The 14,976-nt window shown below is 36.4% G+C and overlaps 1 protein-coding gene across 1 annotated transcript in view; it reads left to right on the top strand.

Moving 5' to 3' along the window:
• Nucleotides 1-14,976, top strand: part of TRPC3 (transient receptor potential cation channel subfamily C member 3) — a 612,367-nt gene that overhangs the window by 286,067 nt on the left and 311,324 nt on the right. The window contains exon 4 of the mRNA XM_053703612.1: nt 2,309-2,488. Coding sequence (XP_053559587.1) covers nt 2,309-2,488 — 180 coding nt within the window. The remainder of the gene's footprint in view (nt 1-2,308; nt 2,489-14,976) is intronic.

Here is a 14,976-nt window from a genome sequence, read left to right as displayed (position 1 = left end):
AGTACATTTTTCTCCTTTTTAGGAGAAATCTTCTTTTTTAATTTTTTTTGGGGAATATAGAGATTCCCTGTTTTGCACTGTGTTTTTAGTAACTTTATTATATTGCAAATATCCTTTCATTCACATCTGCTACCCCATATATAAACGTGTACCTTGAATTCAATCCTCAGTGTGCGGCGGTGATCGTACGAAGGGGATCTCCACGCTCCGCCGTCGCCGGTCTTCAGTTCCGCCGTCGCCGGTCTTCAGTTCCTTGCTCCGCTCCACGCCGGCTTGTTCCTGGAAGAAGATAGAAGATATTGCCGCTTGGAAGAAGACTTCACTGCCGGACTTCAGGAACTGTGAGTACCTATCTGGGGGATAGACTTAGGCTTTTATTTTTTATTTTTTGGGTTTTTTGGTTTTTTTTAGATTAGGGTTTAATGGGCCTTTAAAAAAGAGCTGAATCCCCTTTTAAGGACAGTAAAAGAGCTGAATGACCTTCTAAGGGCAATGCCCATACAAATGCCCCTTTAGGGGCAATGAGTAGTTTAGGATTTTTTAGTTTTAGTTTTTTTATTTTGGGGGTTTGATGGGTAGGGGGTTTTACTGTTAGAGGGGGGACTTAGTAGTTTTTAAGGTAAAAGAGATGTTTAATTTAGGGCAATGCCCTACAAAAGGCCATTTTAAGGGCTATTGGTAGTTCAGCTTTATATTAGGGGGTGTTTTCATAGGGATTAGGTTTAATTTTTAAATTTTTATAATTTGGTTTATTGTTTTATGTAATGTTAGAATTTTTTATTTTTTGTAATCTTAGATTAATTTAATTTTTTATTTTTTTTTATTTTTAAGTAATCTTAGCTTTTTTATTTTAATTGTTTGTAATTTAGTACTTTTTAATTTAAGTATCTGGGGTTAATTTAGGGGGTTTTAGGTTAGGGTGTGTTAGATTAGGGGGTTTAGTAATTTAATGAGTTATTTGCATTGTGTGAGTTTGGCGGTTTAGGGGTTAATAGTTTTATTAGGATTATTGCATTGTGTGAATTTGGTGGATTAGGGGTTAATAGGTTATTTAAGTTTATTGCGTTGATGCGGGATGGCGGTTTAGGGGTTAATAGTTTTAATAGGTATTTTGCGATATGGGTGAATGGTGGATTAGGGGTTAACAGTTTATTAAGGTATATTGCATTGTGGGGTTAATTCAATGTTTTGCGATGTGGGAGTTGGCAGATTAGAGGTTAATATAGTTTATTAGTTATTGCAGTGGGGGAATGATGGTTAACAGGTAGATAGATATTGCGCATGCGTTAGATGTTAGTTATTTTCAGGAGGTAAATAGATATTGCACATGCGTTAGGTCTTAGTTTATATTTTCAGACAGTTACGGTGCTCGCATACTCAGTGCAAGTCTTGTTGTGCCTGTCTATGTGTGACGTGGTGAAAATGTAGTAAAATTTCTCCATTTTCGCGCGTAAGTCTTTGCACTGACTATGTGATAACGATTTGCGACACAGTTCTATGTTAGCTTATGGGAGTAAAAATTGCGGGCCAAGGACGAAATATACGCACCACATTTATATGCGGTGCTGTATATGTGATATCAAAATCGCATAAAAAACGGTGACGCCGCAAATGTAATCGTGCCCTGTATACTTAAAAGACAAACTGGATTATTTAATTTATTTTAGGTGCATTAGTTTACTAATTAATTATACATCAATTATGTTATTCCTTGTATGTGTAGTTGGCTTTATTTGCCCTTTTATGTAGAAAATATTTATTTGTAAATGTATTTTTTCAATTTTAATTACAGTAAAAAAATGCAAAAGAATAATATGTGGTGTAAAGAGCATATACATCTCCTCTAAAAGATGTCTGTAGTATATTTATGGATATGAATATTTAAACCGAAATAAATGCTAGATAGAATAATGCATTCAAAGAAAAGATTAGTCTGAGAATAACATGTAGATCTATTTTTTCATTAGCTGTTTAAAAATGGACAAAATAAGTGTAAAGTTTTAGTGTAAATAAAACAACGGGAGCTGTCATGTTGTAACTTAGGTTGCCTTCTCTGCTGTGGCCAATTAGGGACCGTTATAAATAGGTCACTAAAGTGCTGTGCAGCCAATGGCTGTGTGGAATAGAACAGTGTTTTGCTCTTCCATTTCTAACAGGAACTGAAAAGCTCACAATTTCAGAATGGAGTTACAGGAAAATACTTTTTTTTTATTCACATGATTTATCATTTTATATTACCATCTCAAAGTGTTTAAAGCCACGTTTTGTATTTAATCATGCCATTCAGTAGTCTTTTTTTACTTCCCAGAATGACTATCGCAAGCTCTCTATGCAATGCAAGGATTTTGTGGTCGGTGTCCTTGACCTCTGCCGAGATTCTGAAGAAGTAGAAGCTATTCTGAATGGAGATGTGGATGCTGAGCCTGTAGAATCTCACAGACCTTCCCTAAGCCGAGTGAAACTGGCCATTAAGTATGAAGTTAAGAAGGTATGTCATCCTTGACAATAAATAATTTTACTTTCATTTTATTTAGGTGTTAATAAGGGTATATATGAATTGAAAAGGACATGAAACCCAAAGTTTGTCTTTGATCATGAATGATTGATGTAGAGCATACAATTTTAAAGAACTTTCCAATTGACTTCTGTTATAAAATGTGCTTAATTCTCTTGTCATCACTTGTTGAAAGAGCAGCAGTGCACTACTGGGAACTAGCTGAACACATTGGGTGAGCCAATGACAAAAGACATGTATGTGCAGTTACCAATCACCAGCTAGATCCCAGTAGTATATTGCTGCTGAGGATATGTACATATGTTTTTCAACAAAGGATATCAAATGAACAAAGCAAATGAGATACTTGAAGTTACTTAGAAAGTTGTTTAAAATAGCATGCTCTATCTGAATAATGAAAGTTTAATTCTGACAATGTTTTAATCAGAACAATTGTCTCTTATTGGAAAGTAATTAAATGGACCTGGAAGACATTTTATTAAATAACTCTTAGTTCATTATTGCTGTTTTAACGTATAGTTTTTACATGTTTTTAAATAAATTTACCTTTGCATACGTCTTGGTGACAGTCCCAAGCTCCTGCACAACAGGAGTGACCCTAGCAGCTCATTGCCAGGAGGAAGAGACACAGATCACATTGATATTATTATTATTATAATCATTATTAATATTAAAGTGTCGCCAAAACTAGTAGTGCTACTAGGGACAATGACAATGATTCCTGAAAAAAAAAAGAAATGCAGATACATAAAGCAGACAAGACAAAGCAAATTAATACAGAACAGGAACCCTACTCCAAAGAGCTTGCAGTCTACAGGTACTGTGCAATGCGCCTGTCTCTTTCCTTCCCCTCGCCATGACCTGGAAGCTTATTGCTGTTTTTAAAATGCATATTCTATGTTTAAAAGCAAAGTTTTTGACAGCTGATAAGAACTGTAGGCCTATTAAGAATGCTCATATTCTATATGGTGTAAGCTTAATTAGTTTGTAGTGGATCCTTATGCTTCTATCAAGCATTCCTAAAGTCCCCAACAGAGTTTGTCTTTGTCACTTTAAATGGAAGTTTATTCCATGGGTCCGATTTATCAAGCAGCAAATGCTGCTTATTCTGCGCGAGTCTTGCGGCTCGCCGGAAACAAAAGTTAAGAAGCAGCGGTCTTAAGAACGCTGCTCCTTAACTCATCCTCCACCTCTGAGGTGGCAGACTTCAATCATCCCGATTAGATAGGATCGGGATGATTGACACTCCCTGCTAGCTTACTATTGGCCACGAATGTGCAGGGGGCGGCATTGCACAAGCATTTCACCAAAAAAGCTTTTTTTTGGTAAAATCTGCCCCCTTAAATCAACCACCCTTTCTGTAAAGAATTACTTCCACACATACTCCTGAATCCACTACTCTTCAACTTGATTTCATGATCTCTTGTTCTGGTATTGCTGTTTTTGCTCAAATTTGACTTTATTAAATCCCTTAATATATTTGAAGGTTTCTGTCAGATCACATCTCTTTCTTCACTCCTCTAATCTATATATACAGTATATAGGTCATTGAGTCAGTCTTTTTTTAGACCTTTTTTGGTAGCTCTCCTTTGAACAGATTCCAGCTTATTTATATCGTTATGGAGATATGGCCTCCAGAACTGGACACAATACTCAAGACAAGGCCTAACTAGTGATGTGTAAAGTGACATAAGAACTTTACTTTTTCTGTAGATTATACATCTTCCTTGTATTGTTTGATATAGTTGTAATTTTGTAAAAAGTACCATGTTTACAAAGCACAACTCCCACAATAGTAAGTTGTATTTTTAGATCATTTAGTAGCCCTCCTTTGAACAGATTCTAGTTTGTTATAACTTTTGGAGATATGGACACTAGAGTTGCACACGATACTCATGATGAGGCCTAAGTAGTGATCTGTAAAGTGGCATAGGGTTAGATTTATTAAAGGGATATGAAACCCAAATTTGTTCTTTCATGATTCAGATAGAGCATGCAATTTTACGCAGCTTCTTATTTACTCCTATTATCAAATTTTCTTCATTCTCTTGTTATCTTTATTTGAAAAACAGGAATGTAAGCTTAGGAAACAGACCATTTTTGGTTCAGCACCTGGGTAGCGCTTGCTGATTGGTGGTTAAATTGATACTAGGAGTAAATTAAAAAGTTGCTTAAAACTGCATGCTCATCGGAATCATGAAAGATTTTTTTTATATTTTACAGTGTGTTGCAACTTCACAAGTGACGATTGCAGGCGGATAAGTTCACTACTTACGACCCTGTCCGGCTGCAGGGATAGTAAAGTTTGCCCATAAGAGCTTTACTTTGTATGGTTTATGTATACATTGATTCTATCCCACAGTGCAACAACCAGCTGGTAATTTGCATATTTTTGGGGCAAAACAGCCTCTGCGTTGCTGCCTCACATGAGCTGAAGAGCTGCGCCAGAGTCAAGCAAACAAAGTACAGGTATATTAATACAATGCAAAAGCATCACATCACATTTATTTATAAACAGCAGCTATGGGACCACAAATGATGCATTCATGTTTATGTACCACTTCTATGTCCCTTTAATATAACATGCTTTTGTATACCTTTAGTTAGATACAATGCAGTAAATGTAAGGCCTCTAACAAATATTTTAGCATCATGTAATGCTGTCTGTACTACTAAGCCTATTAGCAGCTAAGAATTAGGACAGCTCTAATTAGAAGCAGGCACTGGAGTGTGACAATTGTATATTATTTTTGGCAGCGCACATACGCACTTGATATCACCTGTGGGTTTCAGTGCAAGCTCACAGGATATCTTAAATGTCATTGATAGTGACTTAACATGCTCTCAAAACCCAATTAGAAGTGGTTGTCATTGAATTCTATTGAAGCCTGAGGGATGTAAAGTCCTTAACAAAAAAACTGTGAATAGGACCTGATTTTCAAATTGTATTGAAAACAATCCAATCACAAGAATTCCATTACTCATGGTGCTTTTTTATTCAAATTACTTTTATGTTCATAGATTTCATGTTTTTGGGGGGTTTCATTACTACGTTTTTTTATGGATTTTCTGCAGCTTCATGATTATATTGTTTTTCTTTCTCTTGTATGAGATATATTGTATACAGTCTGTAAATGTTTATAACCGGACTATATTTTTTGAATACTTATGTAAATATATACATTGCGATATATATATAACTGCCCTAGTTATGTTATTCTTTTAATAATTATATTCACTTCAAGGGAACAGGAAATACATTATTTATCTTCTGTATTTGAAAAAGAAATTCCAAATTCTGCTTTAGGTCTCTTCTGGTGTATTATGCCCTCTAAGGAAGAGAATCTATTAAAGATAACATCAATAGTAAGTGTAGAACACGGTTCCTGTATGATTTTTTATCCTCTTGTGGCCTAGCAAGCTATATTATCGTTGGGCTCCTGTCACCAAAATTAGGCTGCAAATTCTCCCTTGTGCAGTTCTAAATGTAATGCTGTTAACATTTCTGCGCAATTGACAGGAAAAATAAGTGACAGTGTCATTCTATAAATAGGTAAACGTGTCTTTAAAAGTTTTATATTTTTGGTAACAAATTAAACAGAAAACAACAACAACAAAATGTATACAGGTGTCAAGTAGGGTCACCAGCAGACCCTCACAAAAGTACTGGACAACCATCAGGGGGTCGATCCGATAAAAATCGTCGCCCGCAAAAGCCGGGACGCCAATATTTGCGCTGGTTTGGTATCCTATATACGGCGTAACCTAGAAGTTACGCCCGTATATTTCTGCCGTCGCCCGTAGTTTTTTTGGCTATAGGCAGGTATACCAAACCAGCGCAGTTTGGTATCCAATATGCAGCGTAAGGACTTATGTGGCGAAAATGGAGAAAACTTACTCCATTTTCACCTCGCCACAAAAAGCAGCCGTAAGAAGCCTTACGCTGACTATTGGAGCCCCGTAACTACCTAAACTAGCTATAAAATAAACCTAACACCTAACGCATGCGCAATGTCTATCTACCTGTCAACCGCGATCCCCCCCCCCCAGAAATCCCTAATAAAGTTATTAACCCCTAAACCGCCGCTCCCGGACCCCGCCGCCATCTACATAAACTAACCCCCTACTGTGAGCCCCTAAAACCGCCGCCATCTACCTTATCTATCCCCTAATGTGAACCCCTTACACCGCTGTCATCTACCTTATCTATCCCCTAATCTGACCCCTTACACCTCCGCCACCTATATAAAAATTATTAACCCCTAATCTAATCCCCCTATACCGCCGCCAGCTATATTAATATTATTAACCCCTAATGTAAGCCCCTTACACCGCCGCCATCTCTATTAAAATGATTAACCCCTAATTTAATCTACCTACCCCGCCGCCAGCTATGTTATCTATATTAACCCTAAGTATATTATAGTTAATATAGGTATTACATTATATATATTAACTATATTAACCCTAATTATATTAGGGTTAATATAGTTAATATAGTTCCTATAGTATTTATATTAACTATATTAACTCTATCTAACCCTAACACCCCTAACTAAATTTATATTAAATTAATCTAATTCATTTATAAACTAAAATATTCCTATTTAAATCTAAATACTTACCTATAAAATAAACCCTAAGAAAGCTACAATATAATTAATAATTACATTGTAGCTATGTTAGGGTTAATATTTATTTTACAGGTAAATTGTTAATTATTTTAACTAGGTATAATAGCTATTAAATAGTTATTAACTATTTAATATCTACCTAGCTAAAATAATTACCCAATTACCTGTAAAATAAATCCTAACCTAAATTACAAATACACCTACACTATCAATAAATTAAATAAACTACAAACATCTATCTAAAAATACAATTAAATTAACTAAACTAAATTACAAAAAAAAACAAACACTAAATTACAAAAAATAAAAAAAAATTACAAGATTTTTAAGCTAATTACACCTATTCTAAGCCCCCTAATAAAATAATAAAGCCCCCCAAAATAAAAAAAATTCCCTGCCCTATTCTAAATTAAAAATTTTTCAAAGCTCTTTACCTTACCAGCCCTTAAAAGGGCCTTTTGTGGGGCATGCCCCAAAGAATTCAGCTCTTTTGCATTTAAAAACATATACAATACCCCCCCCATTACAACCCACCACCCACATACCCCTATTCTAAAACCACCCAAACCCCCCTTAAAAAAGCCTAACACTACCCCCCTGAAGATCTCCCTACCTTGTCTTCACCACACCGGGCCGAACTCCTCATCCGATCCGGGCGATGTCTTGCTCCAAGCGGCAAAGAAGAATTCTTCCTCCGGCGATGTCTTCCTCCAAGCGGCAAAGAAGAATTCTTCCTCCGGCGATGTCTTCCTCCAAGCGGCAAAGAAGAATTCTTCCTCCGGCGACGTCTTCCTCCAAGCGGCAGCAAAGTCTTCATCCTTCCGGCGGCATCTTCAATCTTCTTTCTTCGCTCCGCCGCCGCGGAGCATCCATCCTGGCCGACGACTGAACGGCGAATGAGGTACCTTTAAATGACGTCATCCAAGATGGCGTCCGCCGAATTCCGATTGGCTGATAGGATTCTATCAGCCAATCAGAATTAAGTTAGAAAAATCTGATTGGCTGATTGAATCAGCCAATCAGATTCAAGTTCAATCCGATTGGCTGATCCAATCAGCCAATCAGATTGAGCTCGCATTCTATTGGCTGATCGGAACAACCAATAGAATGCGAGCTCAATCTGATTGGCTGATTGGATCAGCCAATCGGATTGAACTTGAATCTGATTGGCTGATTCAATCAGCCAATCAGATTTTTCTAACTTAATTCCGATTGGCTGATAGAATCCTATCAGCCAATCGGAATTCGGCGGACGCCATCTTGGATGACGTCATTTAAAGGTACCTCATTCGTCGTTCAGTCGTCGGCCGGGATGGATGCTCCGCGGCGGCGGAGCGAAGAAAGAAGATTGAAGATGCCGCCGGAAGGATGAAGACTTTGCTGCCGCTTGGAGGAAGACGTCGCCGGAGGAAGAATTCTTCTTTGCCGCTTGGAGGAAGACATCGCCGGAGGAAGAATTCTTCTTTGCCGCTTGGAGGAAGACATCGCCGGAGGAAGAATTCTTCTTTGCCGCTTGGAGCAAGACATCGCCCGGATCGGATGAGGAGTTCGGCCCAGTGTGGTGAAGACAAGGTAGGGAGATCTTCAGGGGGGTAGTGTTAGGCTTTTTTAAGGGGGGTTTGGGTGGTTTTAGAATAGGGGTATGTGGGTGGTGGGTTGTAATGGGGGGGGTATTGTATATGTTTTTAAATGCAAAAGAGCTGAATTCTTTGGGGCATGCCCCACAAAAGGCCCTTTTAAGGGCTGGTAAGGTAAAGAGCTTTGAAATTTTTTTAATTTAGAATAGGGCAGGGAATTTTTTTTATTTTGGGGGGATTTATTATTTTATTAGGGGGCTTAGAATAGGTGTAATTAGCTTAAAAATCTTGTAATTTTTTTTTATTTTTTGTAATTTAGTGTTTGTTTTTTTTTGTAATTTAGTTTAGTTAATTTAATTGTATTTTTAGATAGATGTTTGTAGTTTAGTTAATTTATTGATAGTGTAGGTGTATTTGTAACTTAGGTTAGGATTTATTTTACAGGTAATTGGGTAATTATTTTAACTAGGTAGATATTAAATAGTTAATAACTATTTAATAGCTATTATACCTAGTTAAAATAATTAACAATTTACCTGTAAAATAAATATTAACCCTAACATAGCTACAATGTAATTATTAATTATATTGTAGCTATCTTAGGGTTTATTTTATAGGTAAGTATTTAGATTTAAATAGGAATATTTTAGTTTATAATATGAATTAGATTAATTTAATAAGAATTTAGTTAGGGGTGTTAGGGTTAGATAGAGTTAATATAGTTAATATAAATACTATAGTAACTATATTAACTATATTAACCCTAATATAATTAGGGTTAATATAGTTAATATATATAATGTAATACCTATATTAACTATAATATACTTAGGGTTAATATAGATAACATAGCTGGCGGTGGGGTAGGTAGATTAAATTAGGGGTTAATCATTTTAATAGAGATAGCGGCGGTGTAAGGGGCTTACATTAGGGGTTAATAATTTTAATATAGCTGGCGGCGGTATAGGGGGATTAGATTAGGGGTTAATAATTTTAATAGAGATGGCGGCGGTGTTAGGGGCTCACTCTAGGGGGTTATATATTTAATATAGCTGGCGGCGGGGTACGGGAGCGGCTGTTTAGGGGTTAATAACTTTATTAGGTTGCGGCGGGGTACGGGAGCTGCGGTTTAGGGATTAATAACTTTTTTTATTGTTAGGCTAGTGAGGGGGGATAGCGGATAGAGGGTTAGACGTGTCGGGCTATGTTTAGGAGGCGTGTTAGACAGTGCGGGTTATTTAGACTTTAGTCAGGTTTTATAGGCGCCGGCAGTTTCTAACGTGGCGCAAGTCACTGGCGACTCCAAAAATCTGTACTTACGCAGATTTCTGGACATCGCTGGTTTGTGAGACTTGCGCCACTTTAACAAGTGACGGCGCCGCACATTGGATGGCTCGAGTTGCGAGCTGAAACTGCGGGTGACGCGGGTTCCCTCGCTTGCGCCGCAAACTGCGATCTATATCGGATCGCACCCCAGGTGAGTGGGTACAGGTCATAGTTGGGGTTAGACAATGAAGCCTCTTCAACTTTTAACCTTAGGCTCCCACCTAGATCCTGTCTCATATTTTTTTAAGCAGCAGTGATTTTTATCCCCTTGGCTGCCAATAACACACATAACAATGATTGTATCCCCTATGTGTCTGACAGTAACATAGTGATTTGACCAAACCATTGTCAGCTAGTAGCATATACAGAGCAGAGGAGGGTTTGTAACAGCCTTATGGTTGCCAGTAAAATACGGAACAGATATTTTACCCTATGTTGCTAACTTTAACGCACATGGCAACTGTCACCACCTCCCACCCTCCTTGGCTGCCAGTAACACATAAAACAGTGGTTTATTTTACCTTCTTGGGTTCTATTAACACACAGAGTATTGCATACACAGTGCAACTTTTTGGGTGCTTTATTTGTAATGAATAGAGGAACAGAAGCTCTTTAAAATGTAGCTGTCACTACAGAGACTTAACCCCCCCCCCCAAAAAAAATAAATAAAAAAAATGGACATTTAAAGGAATTGTCTAGTCAAAAATTAATCTTTCATAATTCAGATAGAGCATGCAATTTTAAGAAACTTTCTTATTTACTCCTATTATAATTTTCTTTTGGTATCTTTATTTGAAAAAGCAAGAATGTAAGCTTAAGAGCCGGCCTATTTTTGGTTCAGCACTTGCGTAGTTCTTGCTGATTGGTCACTACATTTAGACACCAATCAGCAAGTGCTACCCAGGTGCTGAACCAAAAATTGGCCAGCTCCTGAGCTCACATTCAAATATAGATACCAAGAGAACAAAGAAAAATTGAAAATAGGAGTAAATTGGAAAGTTGCTTAAAATTGCATGCTCTATCTGAATCATGAAAGTTTAATTTTGACTAGACTATCCCTTTAAGTGTTGATTTAATGGGACAAACTGAAGGAGACACAATAAGGATTACTGTTTTAAAGATCATAAAATAATATCTCTTTCTTTGACCACAAAGCTCTTATTCTTGAGAGGGTTTAATGACACACGTGTAATTTTAGGTATCCATTCTATTAGTTTCCATTTTACCTTATTGTAATAAAGAAAATGAATCAAAAAAGTTAGGAACCACAGCCCTAGTAATGCTTCACTTCATCAGAGATCTGCTTTATTGAACCTCTTTCAGTGCTTGAACGATCAGTAATAGAAATGCCGTTCAACTTCTCTAATAAACAAACTCCTGACAATGATGAATCACCCAAGTATTTTCATTGCTTTCATCTACCAGCTACTGTGCATTAGAGGGTTAGGTCATAGCTTATAACATCATCTGTTATTTAAATCCTAAACTCTAAATCCAGCCTTTCATTTTCACAATCTAATATTTTCATCAGGAAAACAGCAAAATGCTGTAGACAAAGTATTTGCCACAATATGTACATTAATAAAAGCATTTTGAAATTCTGACTGTAAAGAGCTGTTTGCTTATTATAATCACATCTATATTTTTCACCAGCTTTATATTATACAAAGTAATTTGGCAATATAAAGAGAACTTAGAGGATGCCTTTCCTGGAACAGAATGGCCTTGTTTATCACAGCATTAATGATCAAGATCAAAGGAGAACATTAGGACATACTTTCTTTGGACACTTAACTGAAGTAGACAAGAGAAAACCACAAGGCACTTTAAATATGTGTGAGATTTATGAGTAATACTAATTTAAAAAAGGATGTGAAAAATTTAGAGAAGTATCTCACAGGATCTTAGTCCCTTGAGTAAACTGTGTACAAAGATGTATTGAGAACATGTGTTTATCATGTACTGTACATGTGATGTTTTGTAAACACAGGGTACCACTGAAACACAATGTTCAAAATGTACTAGTAACCGTAGGATAAAACAAAGGCCTAAATCAGTTGTTTATTGTTTTTCCATGAAAATATTACAAGGTGTTTAAAGGGATATAAAACCCAAAAAATTTCTTTTGAGATTCTAACAGAACATACACCTAGATTACGAGTCTTGCGTTCAGGTTTTAATGCTGAAAAAATGGCAATTTCCTTCTTAAAAAAAGGGAGAGTCCACAGCTGCATTCCTTACTTGTGGGAAATACTGAACCTGGCCACCAGGAGGAGGCAAAGACACCCCAGCCAAAGGTTTAAATACCTCCCCCACTTCCCTCATCCCAAAGTCATTCTTTGACTTTCGTCACAGGAGGTTGGCAGAGAAGTGTCAGAAGATTTCGGAGTAGTTCCTTAGGAAGGGTATCTACCCTTCGATATGGGACTGAAGTTTTAAGTAGTCTTGTCAGCCTCTCAGTGAGATCATTGAAGAATGTTAGGGTCTGGAGATGCAGGGAGAGTCTTTCTGCGAAATCATCCAGACTCGTATTAACAGCTCCTAAACAATCAGTGTTGACAAGTTTCACTGCCTGCTTTCATAACTCAAGTCCATGTCAGAAGCGATGCTACAGTCTGTCGCACTTGAAGGACCGTGTTTCTGTTCCACGGCATAGATTCCGGTAAGATAATTTTTTACACATATGTTAACGCTAGAAGACAGGGTCACAGTGGGACTCCTTTATCTTTATGGAATCAATGGTTACTATCTCCTGAGGGGGATTGTTGAATAGTGGGATGTTAACCATATTTGTTTATGTGATTTATGCCGCTTTATATGTGTGAGATATTTCGGGCTCATAGGCCGAGTGAGTATGGAGAGGAGCGAGTGTTCTCTATACTGTCTGGGTCATAGGAGGTGGTGAGTGCCCCAACCATTGGGGGTATAGGTGCCGGTTGGTTTCTTTGATTTAAATAAGGTTACCTAGTTATGGAGGATTCTGATTTTTTAGAGGTTAATCCCCCTACGACAGAATTCGATACCTGTGTATATTGTGAGAAGGTAATAAGTGTGTTGAGAGTGGCGCTATTAAAAGCTAAAAGTGTTAAAAACTAAGAGACAAATATCAAAATAAAATTACAAATTGTTAAGAATTGTTATGATGCATAGCATATTTGGCGATATTATCTGTTTGTAAATAATATGAACAAAGCTATAACTTGATAGGCATAAGGCTATAACTTAAGGACAATATCAATTCCGCTATTTAATAAAGCTTGGGCTAAAAGTTTAGAACATAAGGATTTCTGTCCAACTGAACAAATATGTGATACTCCGTATAAAATATGTGATACACTGTATAAAATATATTCCTTATTAGGATAATTATAAAAATACTTTCAATGGTCTGATAACTATTTTGGAATTGGGTAGCAATAATTTGGGTGGTTCTAAAATCTGTGTGAGAAAATAAATAAAACACTAGAAATGATTAAAAATGTTTTGTATTTACTTGGGACATAACAAATTGAATGGATAAAAATAGATAGATTCTATTCACATAACCAGTCATAGGATATGAAAAACAATCACAAGATATAAAAAAACAATCACAGGATATAAAAATAATCACAGGTTATAAAAAACAGTGTGAGAGAGCCCAGGTAAGTCTCTTATTCTGGTCTTTTTGATCTAATACCACAATATATACTTAAAAGTTCTCAAATGGATATAAAGGGGTATGGTCTTTATAACAAAACGGCAATCTTGCAATGTTGCTGATAAAATAGCTCCTGACGGCAATATTGTTTCAATCAGTTGTTTCGATTTTTGAAACAGAAATGTTCTTAGGGAGTCTCTTTTTGTTTTGTAGCCCATAATAGATTAGGCTTATTGTTTGCTTAGAAATGCTTTACGGTTACCCTTTGGATAAATGAGGATACAATATAACCAACTGCACCTTTGAAGTACGTCTGACCCGCTATGTGGGTGGTCTTACCTCCTTCTGTATGTGTTAGACCCGCTTTGTGGGTGGTCTTACCTCATATCGTGTGCAGTTTAGATCAGTGGCTTACCGGTCTCAAAGCCTCACAAAGCGCAAGTTCTCTTTCAAACCGGTGGCTTTTTCTCCTGCTCTTAGTACTTCAATGTACGCAGGTGAAAATCTGCTTGAGGTCTGTTGTTATCCCTGCACTTAGTACTCCAGTGTACGCAGGTAACGGACAGGTGATAGAAATTGTTCAACTCCAACAGGTAAAACAATAAATCTTTTCTTGTAAAGTTTTAAACAGTCTTAGTCAGCAAAGGGCTTTTTGACAGTTTTTTTTTTTTTTTTTTTTGAACTTTCAATTATGAGTTTAATGTTCCTTATTCCTGCAGACTCCAGTGATTACAAAGCAGCAAAAATAGAAAAGACATTGAAACAGGGGTGGAAAATGTTATTATAACACAAAATTAACTTAAAATATATCTGTATGTGGTGTTTTGTAATAATTTCAAATAGAGACATGAAAAGGGTGCATTGAATGTCACCTTTTAAGGGACATGAAACCGAACATTTTTCTTTCATTATTTAGACAGAACATTCAATTTTTTTTTTTTTTTTTTTAACCAATTTCTTTTTTTTATTCAATATCCAACATAATAACATAAGACATTATTTCATTTACATTGTCTCATTATACTTTACGGGTAATTTAACGAGGAGAAAGAAACAAAAACAAAAAAAGAAAAAAAACAGAAAAACAAAAAAACAAAAACATATTTCAGAAAATTACATTACATCTTCAACCCATCTTTCATAATACACATTCAATTCTATTTTATTGGATTTTCCTTAACCTTCTTAAGTAATCAGGATGGCTTATTTAGAGTTATTTGGTCAAAAAAAAAAAAAAAAAGGAATGAATAAATTTTCCCATCTCTCCCCCTCTTCCCCCCTCCT

This window comes from Bombina bombina, chromosome 2 (assembly GCF_027579735.1).
Source record: "Bombina bombina isolate aBomBom1 chromosome 2, aBomBom1.pri, whole genome shotgun sequence".
NCBI classification, from domain to species: domain Eukaryota; kingdom Metazoa; phylum Chordata; class Amphibia; order Anura; family Bombinatoridae; genus Bombina; species Bombina bombina.
Note: the sequence above shows the minus strand (reverse complement) of the source record. Positions and strands in the feature narration are given on the sequence as shown.